We start from the raw sequence: 18845 nt of genomic DNA, 5'->3' as shown, positions 1-18845 counted from the left end.
TTGGAGAAGGAAATGGAAACGCACTCCAGTGTTCTTGCCTGGAGACTACCAGGGATGGGGGAGTCTGGGTGGGCTTCCGTTTATGGGGTCGCACGGAGTTGGACACGACTGAAGCGACTTAGCAGCAGCAGCAGCAAAGTAAGCAAGTGCACCACTTAAAAGTTTTTCCTAACAGTCACCTCAGTGATTTTGTTTTCACAAGTAGAACAAATAATGAAAATAGACAAGGTTGGTGTTGATACTCCTGTTCTTTAAGAGGAAACAGCCTGAGAAATTGAGTAATTTACCCTTATACCAAAAGTGCATTTCCAATTGTCTGCCAAGAATTTCTAGCTAGAGGTGCTGCTGAGCCTTCAATACTGTAATGTATACTTGAAAGCTGCTAAAAGGATAGATCTTTATTTTATTTTAATTTTTATTTTTACTTTATTTTACTTTACAATACTGTATTGGTTTTGCCATACATTGACATGAATCCACCACGGGTGTACATGCGTTCCCAAACATGAACCCCCCTCCCACCTCCCTCCCCACAACATCCCTCTGGGTCATCCCCATGCACCAGCCCCAAGCATCCTGTATCCTGCATCGGACATAGACTGGCGATTCGATTCTTACATGATAGTATACATGTTTCAATGCCATTCTCCCAAATCATCCTACCCTCTCCCTCTGAGTCCAAAAGTCCACTATACACATCTGTGTCTTTTTTGCTGTCTTGCATACAGGGTCATCATTGCCATCTTTCTAAATTCCATATATATGTGTTAGTATACTGCATTGGTGTTTTTCTTTCTGGCTTACTTCACTCTGTATAATCGGCTCCAGTTTCATCCATCTCATCAGAACTGATTCAAATGTATTCTTTTTAATGGCTGAGTAATACACCATTGTGTAAAGTTTCTATCACAATAAAAACATTAATCTATGCGAGGAGATGGATGTATTAACTAAACTTATTGTGATTAGCATTTCATAATATATGTATAAAATCATTGTTGTACATCTTAAATTTATATGTTATATGTCAATTATATCTCAATAAAGCTAGAAAAATGAAAACAGACTCAATATATTCCAAACCAACATTCTTCAGACTGGAGTATGTAGTGTGTACCTGCCTGTAGAAGGAGACTTCATATGGCCTGCGGGGGCAGGGACAGTTTGCAGGGAATCAGTTTCAAGACCCTCAATTTCTAATGATCTCTTTTTTTTTTTTTTCATAAGACACCTGCTTGAGCAAGGATATGCAGTAATTCTTTTCATGTTCTCTTCTTAAGTCACCTTCTTATAATGCTTATTACTATGCATACATTTATTTGTGTATGTGACAAAGGCTTACATCTAAAATATGTAACCAACTTCTATAAATCAATACATTTTAAAAAGAAATAGAAAATGGGAGAAAGACTTGAACAGACATTTCATAAAAAAAGATATTCAAAGACCAATTAGCATAAATTAATAAGCATAAATATGAAACATGACCAATTTCATTTGTCATTTGGGAAACACAGATTAAAACCACAATGAGATACCATTATATATCTACCAAAGTATCTAAATTAAAAATACTAACTATACCAAGCTATGAACAAAGCTAGTGGAGGTGATGGAATTCCAGTTGAGCTGTTTCAAATCCTGAAAGATGATGCTGTGAAAATGATGCACTGTATATGCCAGCAAGTTTGGAAAACTCAGCAGTGGCCACAGGACCGGAAAAGGTCTGTTTTCATTCCAATCTCAAAGAAAGGCAATGCCAAAGAATGCTCAAACTACCGCACAACTGCACTCATCTCACACGCTAGTAACGTAATGCTCAAAATTCTCCAAGCCAGGCTTCAGCAATACGTGAACCGTGAACTCCCTAATGTTCAAGCTGGTTTTAGAAAAGGCAGAGGAACCAGAGATCAAATTGCCAACATCCGCTGGATCATGGAAAAAGCAAGAGAGTTCCAGAAAGACATCTATTTCTGCTTTATTGACTATGCCAAAGCCTTTGACTGTGTGGATCACAAGAAACTGTGGAAAATTCTTCAAGAGATGGGAATACCAGACCACCTAACCTGCCTCTTGAGAAATCTGTATGCAGGCCAGGAAGCAACAGTTAGAACTGGACATGGAACAACAGACTGGTTCCAAATAGGAAAAGGAGTACGTCAAGGCTGTATAATGTCACCCTGCTTATTGAACTTCTATGCAGAGTACATCATGAGAAATGCTGGACTGGAAGAAACACACGCTGGAATCAAGATTTCCAGGAAGAATATCAATAACCTCAGATATGCAGATGACACCACCCTTATGGCAGAAAGTGAAGAGGAGCTAAAAAGCCTGTTCATGAAAGTGAAAGAGGAGAGCGAAAAAGTTGGCTTAAAGCTCAACATTCAGAAAACGAAGATCATGGCATCTGGTCCCATCACTTCATGGGAAATAGATGGGGAAACAGTGGAAACAGTGTCAGACTTTATTTTGGGGGGCTCCAAAATCACTGCAGATGGTGACTGCAGCCATGAAATTAAAAGATGCTTACTCCTTGGAAGAAAAGTTATGACCAACCTAGATAGCATATTCAAAAGCAGAGACATTACTTTGCCGACTAAGGTCTGTCTAGTCAAGGCTATGGTTTTTCCAGTGGTCATGTATGGATGTGAGAGTTGGACTGTGAAGAAGGCTGAGCGCTGAAGAATTGATGCTTTTGAACTGTGGTGTTGGAGAAGACTCTTGAGAGTCCCTTGGACTGCAAGGAGATCCAACCAGTCCATTCTGAAAGAGATCAGCCCTGGGATTTCTTTGGAAGGAATGATGCTAAAGCTGAAACTCCAGTACTTTGGCCACCTCATGCGAAGAGTTGACTCATTGGAAAAGACTCTGATGCTGGGAGGGATTGGGGGGCAGGAGGAGAAGGGGACAACCGAGGATGAGATGGCTGGAATGCATCATGGACTCGATGGACGTGAGTCTGAGTGAACTCCGGGAGATGGTGATGGACAGGGAGGCCTGGCGTGCTGTGATTCATGGGGTCGCAAAGAGTCGGACACGACTGAGCGACTGAACTGAATAATACCAAGCACTGGAGAGGATGTGGAGCAACACTAGAACTCTCACACCATTGCTGGTGAGTGGCACAAAGTGCACTTAGGAAAAAGGAACAAAAGAACTTTCTGGTGGGGGTAGAAATGTTCTGTATTTTGTTCTGGGCAGTGGTTACACAAAAGTATACATATAAAAAATTCATCAGCTAAACTCTTAAAATCTGTCTATTTTACACTAAGTAAATTATATCTTAATAAAACTATGATTACTTTAAAAATAAATTTCATAGCTTCATTGATATTATTACATGTAGCTCAACCATTTCACAGTTGTACAATATTCCATTGTCAGACTATACCACAATTTATTCATTCTCTAGGAAGAGGGAATTTGGGGTGACTCTGGGTTTTTTGCTCCTATAAACACTTCTACAAATATTACTGTGTATGTCTCCAAGGGTATATATGTAGAAGAACTCCTTGGGTATATTCTTAAAAATTAAGTTTCTTGGTATAGAGTATGTGAATGGTTAACTTTAATAGATAATGTTTTTCAAAACATTTTCAAACCCTTTTTCCAAAGTAGTTGTACCAGTTTACTCTCACCAGCAATGATTTAAAGAGACTCTTTATCTGCATCTCTTCCAAAACCTATTACTGTCAGACTTTTTAATTTTTAGTTTATCTCACTGAAGTCCTGATTTGTATTTCCCTGATCACTAATGAAACTGAACATCTCATTGCATGTTCATTAGCCAAATGTAGGTCCTTGTTTGTAAAAATGTCTGGTCCTGTCCAGTTGCTTGTCCATTTTCTACTAGGTGGTTGGTCTACTTCGTATTGATTTGTAAGAAACACTGAGATTTCATGATATTAATTTTTTCTTGGTTATTTGGGTTACAAAAGCCTTCTCCTAGTCTATAATCCTATCATCTTTCCCTAAAATGCTGTTTTATGAATAGAAGTTCTAAAGATTAATGTAAGTCAAGTTTATTCCTCATTTCTTTTATGTTAATAACTTTGGGTTTCACCTATATTTACACTAAAAGTTAAATGTAAATTTTTATTATTTAAGTCCTTGACTGATTAGAAGTTGACTTTTGTCTACCATGTGAGATAGGAACCCAATTTCTTTTTCTTCCTGTGGACAGCCATTTATTTGAACTCCAGTTATTGAATAATCTCTCCTTTTTTCCACTGATGCACCATACTACCACTGTCATAAATGTTCCAGACATGTATGGATATGTTTCTACACTTTCTATTTTATTCTACTGGTCAATTTGCTTACTACTATATCATTATCACACTGTGCTACTAGTCTTATTTTCTGTTACAGCAAAATACTCAAAAAAGCCTTGGCTATTTTTGACCCTCTGTACTTCACTATAAATTTTAGGGTTGCGAAAAGAGGAATTTTGATTGGATTTGCATTGTATATGTACATCAATACGAGGAAATACATTTTTATGATATTTAGTCTCTTGACCTAAATTATGGTATATATTTATACTTGAGCTTTTCTTCAATGTTTTCCCATAAAATTTCATAACTTTCCTCAAAGAGGCCTTACAAATCTAATGCTGCATTTCTAGAAATTATAAATTTGTGAATACAGTTTTACATGTCTTCATTTTTTTTTTGCATTTTATATTGTTGGTTGCTAGTGAAAAGAAGTGCAATCGACTTTGCATATCAATCTTCTTTTCCCCAGTTTTACTGAGGTATAATTAGTATATAGGGCTTCCAGGTGGCACAGAGGTAAGGAATCCTCACGCCAAGGCAGGAGGAGCAAGAGCAGTGGGTGTGATCCCTGGGTCAGGAAGATCCCCTGGAGTAGGAAATGGCAACCTGCTCCAGTATTCTTGCCTGCAGGATTCCATGGACAAAGAAGCCTGGTGGGCTACAGCCCATGGATCACAAAGAGTTGGACATGACTGAATGAGCACACACACACACAGCTGGTATACAACACTGTGTAAGTTTAAGGTGTACAATGTATTGATTTGACACTCTTATTGATGTATACCATCCTTAAATCTAGCTATCTTTGTCAGCTCTCTTATTATTATAAGAGTTTGTCTACTCATTTGTACAAATAATACAAATAATAAAAGTTTTATTTCTGCTTTCCAATTCTCATGACTTTATTTTCCTTGTCTTAGACAAAGATCAACAATATTGAAAAAACTACTAGAAGCTGATTTCCTTGACTAGCTCTTTCGTTAAAGAAAATGATTCTCACATTTCCCATTTAAAATGATATTTGCTGTAATCTTTTATCAGGTTATGGAGGTTTTCTTTCATTCCTAATTAAATTATGAATGTATGTTGGGTCTTACTACAAGACAAGTGCTTTCTTTGAAATGATGATATCTTTTCTCCTTTAATATATTAATGTAGGAATTTATATTTATAGTTTTTTCTGAAATTAAACCATCATTGTATTTTAGGGAAAATCCAACATGATTATGACCTACTTATAAGCACAGTTGAATCCAACTTCCTAATATTTTATTTAAGGTTTTAGATCTATATAAATAAACAAAATAGATCTTTTTCATATGTTTGCTTTTCACTGGTCTAATTTTGTTATACTAGAATATGAAGAATTAATATGCTGCCTAAGTTTTTAGATTTATTAGTAAACAGTTGGTGATGCTATTCCTATATCTTTTTAATCTTTATCCTTTTAATTTTTGCCTTATTTGCAGCTGTATTTCTTTTTTCCTATGAAATATTATTTTTGACTTCTTTCTTTCTTTCCTATTTTTGCCAAAGGTTTGTCTATTTGTTGGTCTTTTTGAAGAATAAAATGTTGGTCTTACTGATCTTCTCTTTTGTACCTTTGCTTTCTATTTATTTTCATCCTTAGGTTTATTTTTCCTACTACTTATTTGTGTATATTCTGTTGGGATATTTTCCCAAAATTTTCAGTTGGATATATAGTTCCCTTTTAGCCTTTCTTCTTCCTAATGTATATACATTAGGTGATATTAATAAATTTCTGCTGAAACACATTTATGCTGTGTTTTCATTACCATTCAGTTCTAGAAATTAAAAACTTTTTCTCATTAGGATCTATTTTTTTAACCCATGACTTATCTAGAAGCATGTGATTTAATTTCCAAATATATGCAGTATTTAATCTCATTTTGATTAACTTTCAACTTAATTGTGTATTGTTAGAGAACATAATCTGTGACATTTATTAAGGCTTGCTTCCTTCCTGGTTAGATTAATTCTGGTAAATGTTCTTTCCATGTGTGGTTAAGAAAAATGTATATTCCTTAATTGTTAGATGCACAATTGTATGTGTCCACCAAAATAAGCTTGTTAATTGTATTGTTAAATATCCTTACTTCTGTTTTCATATGTTTCACATATTAGTAATTGAGAGAAGTGCGTTAAAATCTCCCACTATAGTGGTGAATTTGCCAATTCCTCTATGGAACTTTGTCGATTTTTGACACATATTTTTGAGATTACCTTATTAGTTGCATGTGTTTAAACTTACACATTTTGTTTGGATTGAACTGTTATCATTATACAGTAATCTTCAGTATCTCTAATGAGGATGATTTGTTTGTAGCAAGGTAGATTTAATTAATATTAGTTCAGTTACTCACGCTTTTTTTGGTTAGTATTTGCCTAGTGTGTTCTTTTCCACTCTTTTTCTTTCAATATTTCTGTGCCCTTATGCTTCAAATGTGCTTCCTGTAAAATAGCACTTAGCTAGAAATTTAAAAATTCAGCCTGACATTATGTCTTTTAACAGGTACTTCTAACCTATTAACTTATTTGAAATTGTTTCTACTATTCAAGTTTATTACAACTTGTCCCACTCTATACTTTTTTTTTTTAATCCTTTATGGCTTTGAAAATCTGTTGTCTACATCTTCCAGTTTAGCATCCTCTGATGTAACAATGTTCTCTCTCCTTTCTCAATGCTTATCATGTGTACATTATCTCACATTTTAAATCTGTGTTATCATCAATATACTGTGTCCTCTTCTTTGGTCTTTCTCTCCTTTTTTCTTTGGACACCAACAGACTTTACCAAGGTGTTTCAAGACTCTTGGTACACACAGCTCTTACAGCGTCTACTGAGTTTCTTTGATCTATTTAACTATTTTTACAAGTTTTAAATCTATGACTTATGTGGCAAACCTGAGGCTTTGTATACTTAACAATATTTTTTATCATTGCCTTTCATTTGAATGACAATGTCAATGGATATAAAATTCTAAGTTTAAATGTTTTTCCTTTAATACATTTAGAATTATTACTCCATTTAAACGTGCATCCAGTAATGCTGCTAAAAAGTAAGATGTCAAGGTTATTCCTGTTCTTTTTATGATATTGCTCTTCCTCTCTGGGAACATTGAGAATTTTCTGTTTTTGATGTTCTTAGATCTTATTATGTCTATTTGGCAGTTTTTCCCTCTCTTTCCTATCTGGTAGTCTATCATTATTTAAAGCTGAAGTCTTTTGTTTTTAATTGTGATGAATTATCTCTATTATTTTTAAAAGATTTCCTTCTGCTCATTTTCACTTTTTTGCCTGAGATTACTATTATATGAATCTTGTAACTTTTACTTTCAGCTCCACATAGCTTCATTTTTGCTTAAGTTTTCAGTATGTTTATCTTCATCTGTTCCCTTCTATAAAGCTCTATTAAAGTTACATAATCTGATCATGTAGTTTTTTTAATTCACTCTTCATTTGCACCCACTTCACTACTTATCCTATGTAACTGCATCTCTGTCAACTATTACACCTAAATGGTTCTACTTGGTTCTCTTTTTTTCTTGCTTTATGTTATTAACATCTTCACATATCTCTTTTAGCATGTTCACTTTGTTGACTTCTAAAGTCTGGGTCTGCCTAGTCTAAACTCTCTTAACAGTGTGTGAAATGTGGCCTGTGAGCTCACACTCCTTGGGGAGTACTAGCTCCTCAGGAAAACAGACCAGAACCAGATCTTCAGCCCCAGGAGCTCAAAATTCCAGGCACCAAAAATCTGCCCCCACCAAGCAACTCCTCAATTCAGGATTTCATAACCTTCTCTTCCAAGGAGAAGTCACCTTAGGAGGAGACACTTCTAAAACTATAATCTACCTATCCTAGGGGGTGGAGGCCAACAGGTAAGTCATTGGTTTAGACCCAGTAGTTCCCACCCATTTTCCTTAGCTTCTCACTCAAGCAGGGCATCAGCACTGCTCAGATTTTATTACTTCTGATCCCTGTGAGAGAACAGGCACCAGTGTCACAAGGCAAAAAGCGAAGCAAAGGGGGAACTTGGGTTGTCTTTGTCTTCCTATTTTTACTTCCTGCCCAGGTTGTAGTCTCACCCACCATACATGCCATCTCAAAACAGCCCTTTATCTTCCTGGGGTATCACTATTCTCTGAATCCTGTTATCATGAGGTTTCTCTCTAAAGTTACCCTAGGTTTAATCCTCAGAAAAGATGCAGTTGTTCAGTCACTCAGCTGTGTCCGACTCTTTGCAGCCCCATGGACTGCAGCATGCCAAGCTTCCCTGTCCTTCACCATCTCCTGAAGCTTGCTCAAACTCATGTCCATTGAGTTGGTGATGCCATCCAACCATCTTGTCCTCTGCTGTCCCCTTCTCCTCCTGCCTTCAATCTTTCCCAGCATCAGGGTCTTTTCAAATGAGTCAGTTCTTCGCATCAGGAGGCCAAAAGATTGGAGCTTCAGCTTCAGCACCAGTCTTTCCAATCAATATTCAGCAGTGATTTCCTTTAGGATTGACTGGTTTGATTTCCTTGCAGTCCAAAGGAGTCTCAATAGTCTTCTCCAACAACACAGTTCAAAAGCATCAATTCTTCGGCACTCAGCTTTCTTTATAGTCCAAGTCTCACATCCATATGTGACTACTGGAAAAATCATAGCTTTGACTAGATGGACCTTTGTTGGCAAAGTAATGTCTTTGCTTTTTAATATGCTGTCTAGGTAGGTCACAACTTTTCTTCCAAGGAGTAAGTGTCTTTTAATTTCATGGTTGCAATCACTACCATCTGCAGTGATTTTGGAGCCCAACAAAATAAAGTATGTCATTGTTTCCACTGTTTCCATCTATTTTCCATGAAGTGATGAGATTGGATGCCATGATCTTAGTTTTCTGGATGTTGAGTTTTAAGCCAGCTTTTTCACTCCCTTTTCACCTTCATCAAGAGGCTCTTTAGTTCCTCTTCACTTTCTGCCATTTAAGTGTTAAAGTGGTATCATCTGCGTTTCTGAGGTTGTTACTATTTCCCCTAGCAATCTTGATTCCAGTTTGTGATTCATCCAGCCTGGCATTTCACGTGATGTACTCTGCACAGAAGTTAAATAAGCAGGGTGACAATTTACAGCCTTAATGTACTCCTTTCCCAATTTTGAACCAGTCTACTGTTCCACGTCCATTTCTAACTGTTGCTTCTTGTCCTGCATACAAGTTTCTCACTTAAGTAGCTTTTATAATCCACTAAAAGGAATAATAGCTCTCTTCTTAAAAACCTAATAGTACTACTACTACTTACTTTTATAAATACATGTTTTATATATTAAATATAGTATATAATATACATATAATATAAATATAAGTATATAATAATATTTAGAGAACATTTACATATTTTATAGTGTATATTTTATTACATACCACATATATATAGAATACATTTTTATATGCTTATTTTAAATATATATATATTAAGTGAAGTGAAACTTGCTCAGTCATGTCTGACTCTTTGTGACCCCCATAGACTGTAGCTCACCAGGCTTCTCTATCCATGAGGTTTCCCAGGCAAGAATACTGGAGTGGGTTGCCATTTCCTTCTCCAGGGGATCTTCACGACCCAGGGATTAAACCCGGGTCTCCTGTATTGCAGGCAGACTTTTGCACACACACATATCAAATATGCATTCTCTGCCTGTGTTTTTTCTTTAATCCCTCCACTAGGGTGTGGGCAACTTATAGGAAAGGACTATGCCAGACTCATCTTTGTGTCCTCCACAGTACATAGTAGTTATTCAATAAATATTTGTTTAAATTATTAAGTATGTATCAATCATTGAATATTGAATAAGTGCCCAAGGTTCTGGTTCATGAGGTTCTTTTTAACATAATTTAAAAAAACTTCATTAAAGAGGACTTCAAAATCATATTCATATACATAAGATAATTCATAATTTAAGAGTAACTAAATATAGTAATATAAAGGTTAGAGCCTTAATATATTTCGGATGAAAATATATGGTAGCAAAAAAACACCCAATAATTAGTTAGGTATCAGAAAATTTCAATTCTTTTACATAAAGTGCACAGGCTAAAGGTCAAAAGCTAATGACTAAAACCTGAATAACAATTTGTAAATTAGTGAACAAAGACCTGTTCATATGTAGGAAAGAGTGTTCTGAAATTAGACCCTACACTTCATTATAAGAGCTTTGTAAAGTGTGTCTATAAAGCAAAGTACACTGTAATTTGTGGTGAATTACTCAAGGGAGAGACTGTTTTAATCATCTTTGTACCCATATAGTGTCTTATGAATTAAAATAAAGAAAACACTTGTTAAAATCAACATAGACATTTAAATGACTGTTGTCCCATTTACAATAAGCCACTCTGCAAGACTGACACACTATAATAATAATTTCCTTCTTTCAAAGAGCATGCAATTGTTCTCTACTATCTATGGCAGGAAGTTAAAACTCCTTAGTCTGGGATTCAAGGGCCCTCACAATTTTCCTTCCTTTTCTAAAAGTCTGATTTCCCACTTGTTTCCTGCAGGCATCTTATCTGCCAGTCAAACTAAACTTCCTGATTTCACACTCGCTTGCCTCTGTACCTCTCTGGTCATTTGGCAATCTCTTATGCCATTTATCATTTTCTTCCTTGCATTATATCTTATACATAGCTTGTTTCCCTTATTATATTGTAAATTCCTCATGTCAGAGACTGGGTCCTATATGTCTTTAACTGAATTTTATTACCTAGCACAAGGCATGGTACATGGCAGGCACAAAAAAAAAAATCTTTTGAAGGAATTGTTGAATAATATCAACAGAGCTCAAATCTGGAAACTGCTTTTTGACAAGCCATAGAAGAAAAATGTTTCATTAATTTATAGCAAGGTTCTTAAATATAGCAGGCATTGAAAGTACCAGGGAAACTTGTTTAATGTGCAAATTCTTGGTGTTAGTTGTTATCAGGGGATTGAATACCAAGGGGCAACTGTAACTATCTAACAAGGAATGAACTCCTGAACTATTGTTGAGAATAAAGAGGGCAAAAAGGTAGAAACAGATAAAGAGGGTAACAGGCACACTCCTGGCAATGGGTGTCATCATCAAACCCTCCCTTTGTAGGAAAGTCATTTATTGGCTGTTTTTCCTTGCATCTGACCTTGGATTTTTGAAATCAGGATGACAATATCTGTTTAAGACCCATTCATTTAAATGTACATAGGGAAGCAATGATTATTTTTCTCAGAATACTTTTCAGATACGTACGGTATTTCAAAATGCATGATATATAGACTAAACCATGGAGACTTTTATCCAATAAAGCTCTTTGAAAAGAAGGTCACTATTCGTCCGGTATTGGAAGATAAGCTCTGGTTACAAAGCGGTAAGGCACTGAGAGAACTAACATGTCCTCTTTAGATTATTTCAAACAGAGGACATGAATTACAGGAAGCGAGACTTCAAGTGGTTAAGAAGAAAAGAGTTTTGCCTTTCAGAAGTTTACAAAATGCCAGTATTCTAAACTTCATATACTGAACTCCTCAGGATAGTCTGATATAGTACACGCTATCTGTCACTTCTCTATCCATTTGGCAAGGACTACATAGAGACAAATTGTTACAGAGGCTCAAAAATGGAGACTTCTGGAAAAATGACCAAAGCCAGAAATAAAGTTTCACTAATTAGAAAACAAATAATTAAATGGCCAAACCCGAATGTTGTGTGATGCTGAAAAGAGATAGATTTCTAAAGCACACCATCTGTTTTACAGTTTTTTTATTTTGCTCTACTACAAATCTACTCAGTTGTTTTGCAATGATCTAGCTGCTAACTCATTTGCACAATTACTTTAGGCCAGAAATACTTATTGCACAGAATCATTTGAGAGTTCAACACATTCATAGAAGAGGGCATTATAAACCATTTTTGAGTGAAGGCAATTTTTTAGCCCTTAAAGAAAAAGAATTATTCCAATAAATGATTAGAAATTCCCAAAGGAAAATCACAGTGGTATCACTATAAATTTATGGTATCTAAAATCTATCAAGGACTCCAGGGTCACCATCAACTCCTCTGTTGGCCATTCTTATGAAAACTCATTCTCATCTTGACCTCTAGGCAGCATTTATCTGGGGGCTGACTGTTCTTGCTTTCTTAAACACTTTTCTCACTCATCTTCCTTGGCACTACTCTCCTAACGTTCCTCTTTCCTCATTAGCTATTCCTTTTCAGCCTCCATTGCTAGCTTCTACTCTTCTAAATGTTGCAGTGTCTGAAGGCAGACTGCTGAGGCCTCTTGTCCTTTCTATCTGCATTTTCTTCCTAATTCATCTCTTCAACACAAATGGCTTTATATGGCATCTGTATACTCAGGATTCACAGATTTATATCTCCAGTTCATTCCTCTCCAGTTCCAGGCTCATAGTTTTGATGATCTATTGGAAATCTCCACTTGAATGTGACATAGGCATCTCAAATTTATCAAGTCCAGTGTGGAACTCTTGACTCACCACTCTTCCTCCAGGAAAAAAATGTATCTCTTCCACATCTCGGTAAAGGGCACTACCATCCAACCAGTCATTAAAGCAAAATCCAAAATTCATCCTTGATTCCTCCCTTATCCTCATCCCTTATCTAATCCATCATCAAGTACTAACAAATATATCTAAAAATATATCACATTTATTTCTCTTCAATTCTATTGCTACCACCTTGCCCAAGCCACCATCATTCTTCAACAGTACTACTGCAATATAAGCATATCATGTATCTCCAGTACCTAACACAATGTCTAGTAAGTAAAAGATATAAAATATTCCTATGTGTCTGGAATCTCCAGTTTCCATTCTCAGGCATTTTCTGACATACCTACAGACTTATTCATTTACTGAATCATCTACTCATTCAGCCATTATTTACTGAATACTGTACTAACTGGTATTAGGCTTAACTGCACATTTCACAGTATCTCAAAGATGACAGTCACTTGTTTCCTGTTCATCTAAAAATGTCTGGAGGAAGGCAGTCAAGGGCTGGTGTGGCAGCTCTATATGCTAAGAGCCCTGGTTCCTAGAATTGTGCTGCTCTGCTATCCTGTTTATATTCCACTTTATTATCTAATATGGCTACTCAAACTCCATCCATCACAGCTGCACTGCAGTCACTAGAAAAGAAGATGGATGTGAGGAATGCCGTATTCCTTCCATTTAAGGGCACTTCCCAGAGATTACTCTTACTTGCACTTAGATCTCATTGACCAGCACTGTAACTAGCAAAGATAGGGGATAACTAGTAAAGAAGACTAGATAAGAATGTTACCAGTGAAAAGTCAGGATCTTCATGACCAAAGAAGAAAGAGAGAATAATTATTGAGAGGTAGTAGCATCCTCTTCCAAAGTTCTGTTGTGACCAGGAAATGTTCTGGGTACAGGGATACAAAGATCACTTAAGACATAGGGTTACTGCTCGAGGCATTAGTGTAATGGGGGAAATAGATATGCAAATGAATAATGACAAGATTTCAAGCCAGGCAACAGCCACTGTTAGAAGACCTTGGCTTTTCTGAGTCCCTGTAGATTCTCTGCATCCAAAGAGCTGAAAGAGAAGTAGACAGTTCCAGTGCTTTACATCACTAAACTATACAGACTGCTTCAACAGTCTACATCTTTAATAAAGGACATTTCTCAGCTCTATTCTACTGGACTTGATACAGTAGAAAAGTTCATTTAAACCTCTATAAACACATATAAACAACTGTGGTAGTAATTTTAACAGTTTGAAAATACCCATTTCAGAAATGTGTCAGCACTCAATTTTTTTAACTTGTCAGAAGATGAAACTAAATGACTGTTTTAAGACTATATATAGGTTATAAGGCCAGATGAAAAGAAATAAGCAATGCTAGCATGCCAAAATTTTTTTAAAAGGCAGTAGTACTGAAACTTACTGTTAACCACTGGTTATCTAGCAGCTCCTTAGCTGTGATTCTGTGAGCAGGGTCTACTTTCATAAGTTGCTTCAAAACACTTTTAGCTGCAAATAAAGGAAAAAATCCTATCTTATATATCTTGACTATAATTAATATCACGTATTTTCCAATTTTAGGATTAGGTCTGTATGACATGAAGGAAACATATCAGTTATAAAATAAATATCATCAGTACATATGGTTAATACTAAATAAAGTTTAAGGCTGAAAGTGAGGTTTTATTGACTGAATTACCTGGCTTATAGTCTTCAGTAAAAATTAACTATTTGATCAGAAAATTTCCTCTTCAATGTTTAGTATACATTTTCTGTTTTTGTTTAAAGTTTCAGCTATAAAAGTCACAGTGAAGATAGCACTATTTCCACAAGAAAATAGTTTTTATTTCTACAAGTAAATTTAACGGCTACTCAGAGATTTAAAGTATCTAAATTACTGGCTGGCTTTCTTATATTGTGCATATTTGCTTTAATAAATAATAAAACATCTATACTTACCACAATCACTTATGGAATTCCAGACTGAATTTTTAAAATGTAGTTCCCCCTTTTTTATCAATTCAAAAAGCTTCTCTTCTGAGCTTGCCATAAAGGGTGCTTTTCCACATAATCTACAGAAAAGGCAATCATTCTGTTTAGATTCTTTTGAACAATCAAAATAAGGCTATTAAAAATTAAGTTTCCATAGGACTTGAAAGCAGTGGTGCTTCATATTTAAGTAAAGGAGAGGAAGAGGTGGGAACTTCTCTGGATGTAGAAATGGAAAAAAAGGGGGTTGGGGAGATTAGTGCTAGGCTCTTGTATCCGTTGGAACTTCCACATGTGCAAAGCTCTTCCAGGTGGGAAAACACTAAGCTTAAATGGGGTTAAAATACAAAAAGGTGCGTGAGTTTAGGTGCACAGTAATAGTGGTGGATAACAGAGGAGAAACACTTCAATGTGAGCAAGGGTAAGGTTATGCCTTAAGGTATACTGGACTTAACAGAAAGATACACTGAGTTATCACAGTCTAATGAGATTACTTCTTCTAGTGACAATGGAAGAATTTTATCCATAGTAAAATGTTACACAAAGACTGGTGATGATGGTAAGAATGATTGTGGGGCCTACTGGCTCTGAGTCAAAATTAAAAATCCATTAAAATAGCCACAACTCTTCAAAAATTATATACAAAATGAAGAAAATCTGAAGGCGGAAAACCAGATGATGAATTTGACCCTTCCGTCTGGAAGTGTGAAAGCTGAGTGCATGCAACAACCAGCGTCAGTAAAGCCATGAGTACTGTGTATACAGTAAGCATGGACTTATTGTAAATTCAGTAGTACAGGACTATGAGTCTTTAGAACCTTTTAAAGGAAGTACTATGCTGTACTTTACAAAGAGCATGGCAAGCCTATGCATCAGTAGGTGATCCAGTCCAAAACTATGTGCTTAAAAGTTGCGAATGTTAGCCATCATCTTTATTGTCAATCCAACATCTGAGGGCAATTCTGTAGATAACAACCAGATTCTCCCAATGACAACCAGACAGAAGTTGGACCTGGACTCATCACAGAGGCAATTCTAACTCTCTATGTCTATTCTTCAGCTCTCAGGATTATATTTTTCCACTTTATTACTGAAAGAATAAATTGGCATAAGTCCATTACACTTTCCAAATGCTGGTCTGTTATGTACATAAGTATGTTTTCTAGGTCTCTTAACAGATTTTTACTGATTTTTTAAAGTTACATTTTTCTTAAGTTTCTTTAAAAATCTTTCCCATTCGTATTTTTTGAATAAGTCTGCTGCTGCTACCACTAAGTCACTTCAGTCGTGTCCAACTCTGTGAGACCCCATGGACAGCAGCCCACCAAGCTCCCCCGTCCCTGTGATTCTCCTGGCAAGAACACTGGAGTGGGTTGCCATTTCCTTCTCCAATGCATGAAAGTGAAAAGTGAAAGTGAAGTCGCTCAGTCGTGTCTGACTCTTTGCGACCCCATGGACTGCCACCCACTAGGCTCCTCCATCCATGGGACTTTCCAGGCACGAGTACTGGAGTGGGGTGCCGTTGCCTTCTCCGTGAATAAGTCTACATTTGATAAATATTCTACATGATAATGATTATGATAATAATGATTTTTCCAGTGTGGAGGGGGAGTCATTTTCATCCTAGTAGCTTATCGAACCAGGGTGGACAATAGAGCTTTTCATCACCAATAGGTTCTTGTTAAGCAATAAATATTAAATTGTTCCACAAACTTTGATTTTAATACTTTCTCTTTCTCCAGCTCATTCTAACCCTTCTCTCTCTGATTCAATTGGCTCAGTTTATTCAATTTGCCTTACTATTATTTAGTTTTTAAATGCCATTCAAAAAAAGTCAGAAAAATGGTCTTATGGGCAGTTACTATCTATTATAACAAGTACAGGCCAGCAAAAGCCCAGCTCATTGAGTCTGTTAACAACCAGTGGTATGCACATTCACTGATTTCTTAGCTGCTCCTATACTGCCTAACATGCAACTATAGCTCAAGGGCTATGTTTTTAAAATTTCACTTTTTTCTGTCCTTTACAATTTTACTTACACAAAATGTATCTAATGGTTGGTCAATCAGCAGCACATGAAATTTTATGACAGCAATTTTCTGCACATCCAGAAAAGAGAATCCAGAACATGAAAAATGCCTCTTATGGCCTTCCGATTATTTTCTGTTTCACAGGAATCAAAACAGCAAAAGATGGTGCCCATAAAGAGCATTCATATTAATTTCACCTTGAGAAAGTATGCTATCATTGTCCAATTAAGTAGCAATGAATCAGGGGTAACTGATAAATAAGAAACCCCTCCCCACCCCTGGAGAAGGTAATATGTTTGTGCCCTTGGTGAAGGAAATGATCTATAAGACCACTGGGCTCAGGTAGATTAACGAACAGGCACTGATTAGCTATGTAAGAGTCTGCTGCTGCTGCTGCTGCTGCTGCTGCTGCTGCTGCTGCCAAGTTACTTCAGTCGTGTCTGACTCTGTGCGACCCCATAAACGGCAGCCCACCAGCTCCCCAGTCCCTGGGATTCTCCAGGCAAGAACACTGGAGTGGGTTGCCATTTCCTTCTCCAATGCATGAAAGTGAAAAGTGAAAGTGAAGTCGCTCAGTTGTGTCCAACTCTTAGCGACCCCATGGACTGTGGCCCACCAGGCTCCTCCATCCATGGGATTTTCCAGGCAAGAGTACTAGAGTGGGGTGCCATTGCCTTCTCTGAAGTAAGAATCTACTGTAAAGGAAAAAAAATATCTTTATTATGATATGCAGTCACACTCAGAAGCAGAAAAATTAAAATTATATCTTTAAGTAGGAGGAAAAAATTTAAGACATGTAATACACCAAATTCAAATCAAGAAGGCAGCAAACACCACAACTGGTATAATAATAGATTACATATATATGTTATGTTTGACTTGTATTGTCTAGAAGTCATGAGAGAATAAAACACTAATTTTAAATAGCTATATTTTAATTTAAAACTAAGGCTCAGAGTTTTAATATAATCCTAAGCAGCACAAAACAATGATCAAAAATTTTGTGAATACATTTATACTTTATGCAGTCTAAGCAGTGATGTGCTGAGTATCTGAGTTACAGCTACAATCACAACATCCAATTTCTACTGCCTGTGTATTTCATTTCACAGGACTGTGAAAATGTAACTACTGTGATGTCAATATTTAGAAACGATCTGGAAGAGGTAGTGCACAGTGAAATCTTCAATGTGACCATAAAACTAATGTTGCATCAACAGAAAAATGTTCATACTCACCAAGAAGCAGAACAATGACCACTAACTTTTCAGAACACTCTCAGACAATTCACTTTAATTCAATATAAAAAACATATATTGAGCGCTGACTACGTGTCTACTATGGTGCCAGATACTAGGGATGCAAAGATGAATCAGATCTCTGTCCTTCATGGAATTTAGAGCAAGAAAAACAGAGACAATACATATAATACAATAATTGCACATTTTAATATAGCTTTTAGAAGTATAATGAGAACACAGAACAGTGAAAAATTAATTCCATCAAACTTATACATGTGCAAATTTGCCTGATTAAATATTATTATCTTGTTTTTCTTTCAGTGTTACTGTTTTGCATGCACCTTTATATTAATATGTTGCCTTAAATCCCATGGAGTAAGGGAATGTATATACACCATGAGCATACTAACTCTGCTGGGGCAGAGTAGGACTCAGGGAAATAGAAGTTGCGAATGTATGAGCTGGACACACCCAGGAAAGAGGTTAGTACAGAAGAAAAATGAACACTGAGGCAGAATGAAGGACATGAGCAAAGACCCAGAGGCATGAAACACAGGGCACTTGAGTCATAAGGAGCAGCCTCGAGTGGACACCACAAGAGGGAAAGTGCATGGGAACACACATGCAGACCAAGGCTGGAAAGGCATGCTGGAGCCAGGCTGGGAAAGCCTTGCATCATGTCATGTGGGGCTGCGCTGACAGTTTCCATAGCAAGGGAGAATCAACAGAGGCTGTTAGTCAGGAAAGCAGTATAACCAGATTTGTGATTTAGA

At 36.5% G+C, this 18845-nt stretch overlaps 1 protein-coding gene across 8 annotated transcripts in view; it reads right to left on the bottom strand.

Moving 5' to 3' along the window:
• The window catches only part of STK33 (serine/threonine kinase 33), a 199525-nt gene that overhangs the window by 29453 nt on the left and 151227 nt on the right, over window positions 1-18845 (bottom strand). For all 8 annotated transcript variants that reach the window (XM_060399944.1, XM_060399947.1, XM_060399945.1 and 5 more), the window contains 2 exons: window positions 14772-14884; window positions 14236-14321 (listed from right to left, as the gene is read on the bottom strand). In XM_060399944.1, the coding sequence (XP_060255927.1) occupies window positions 14236-14321; window positions 14772-14884 (199 nt within the window). The remainder of the gene's footprint in view (window positions 1-14235; window positions 14322-14771; window positions 14885-18845) is intronic.

This window comes from Ovis aries, chromosome 15 (assembly GCF_016772045.2).
Source record: "Ovis aries strain OAR_USU_Benz2616 breed Rambouillet chromosome 15, ARS-UI_Ramb_v3.0, whole genome shotgun sequence".
NCBI lineage: Eukaryota > Metazoa > Chordata > Mammalia > Artiodactyla > Bovidae > Ovis > Ovis aries.
The sequence above is the reverse complement of the archived record's forward strand: the minus strand, read 5'-3'. Positions and strand labels throughout refer to the sequence as shown.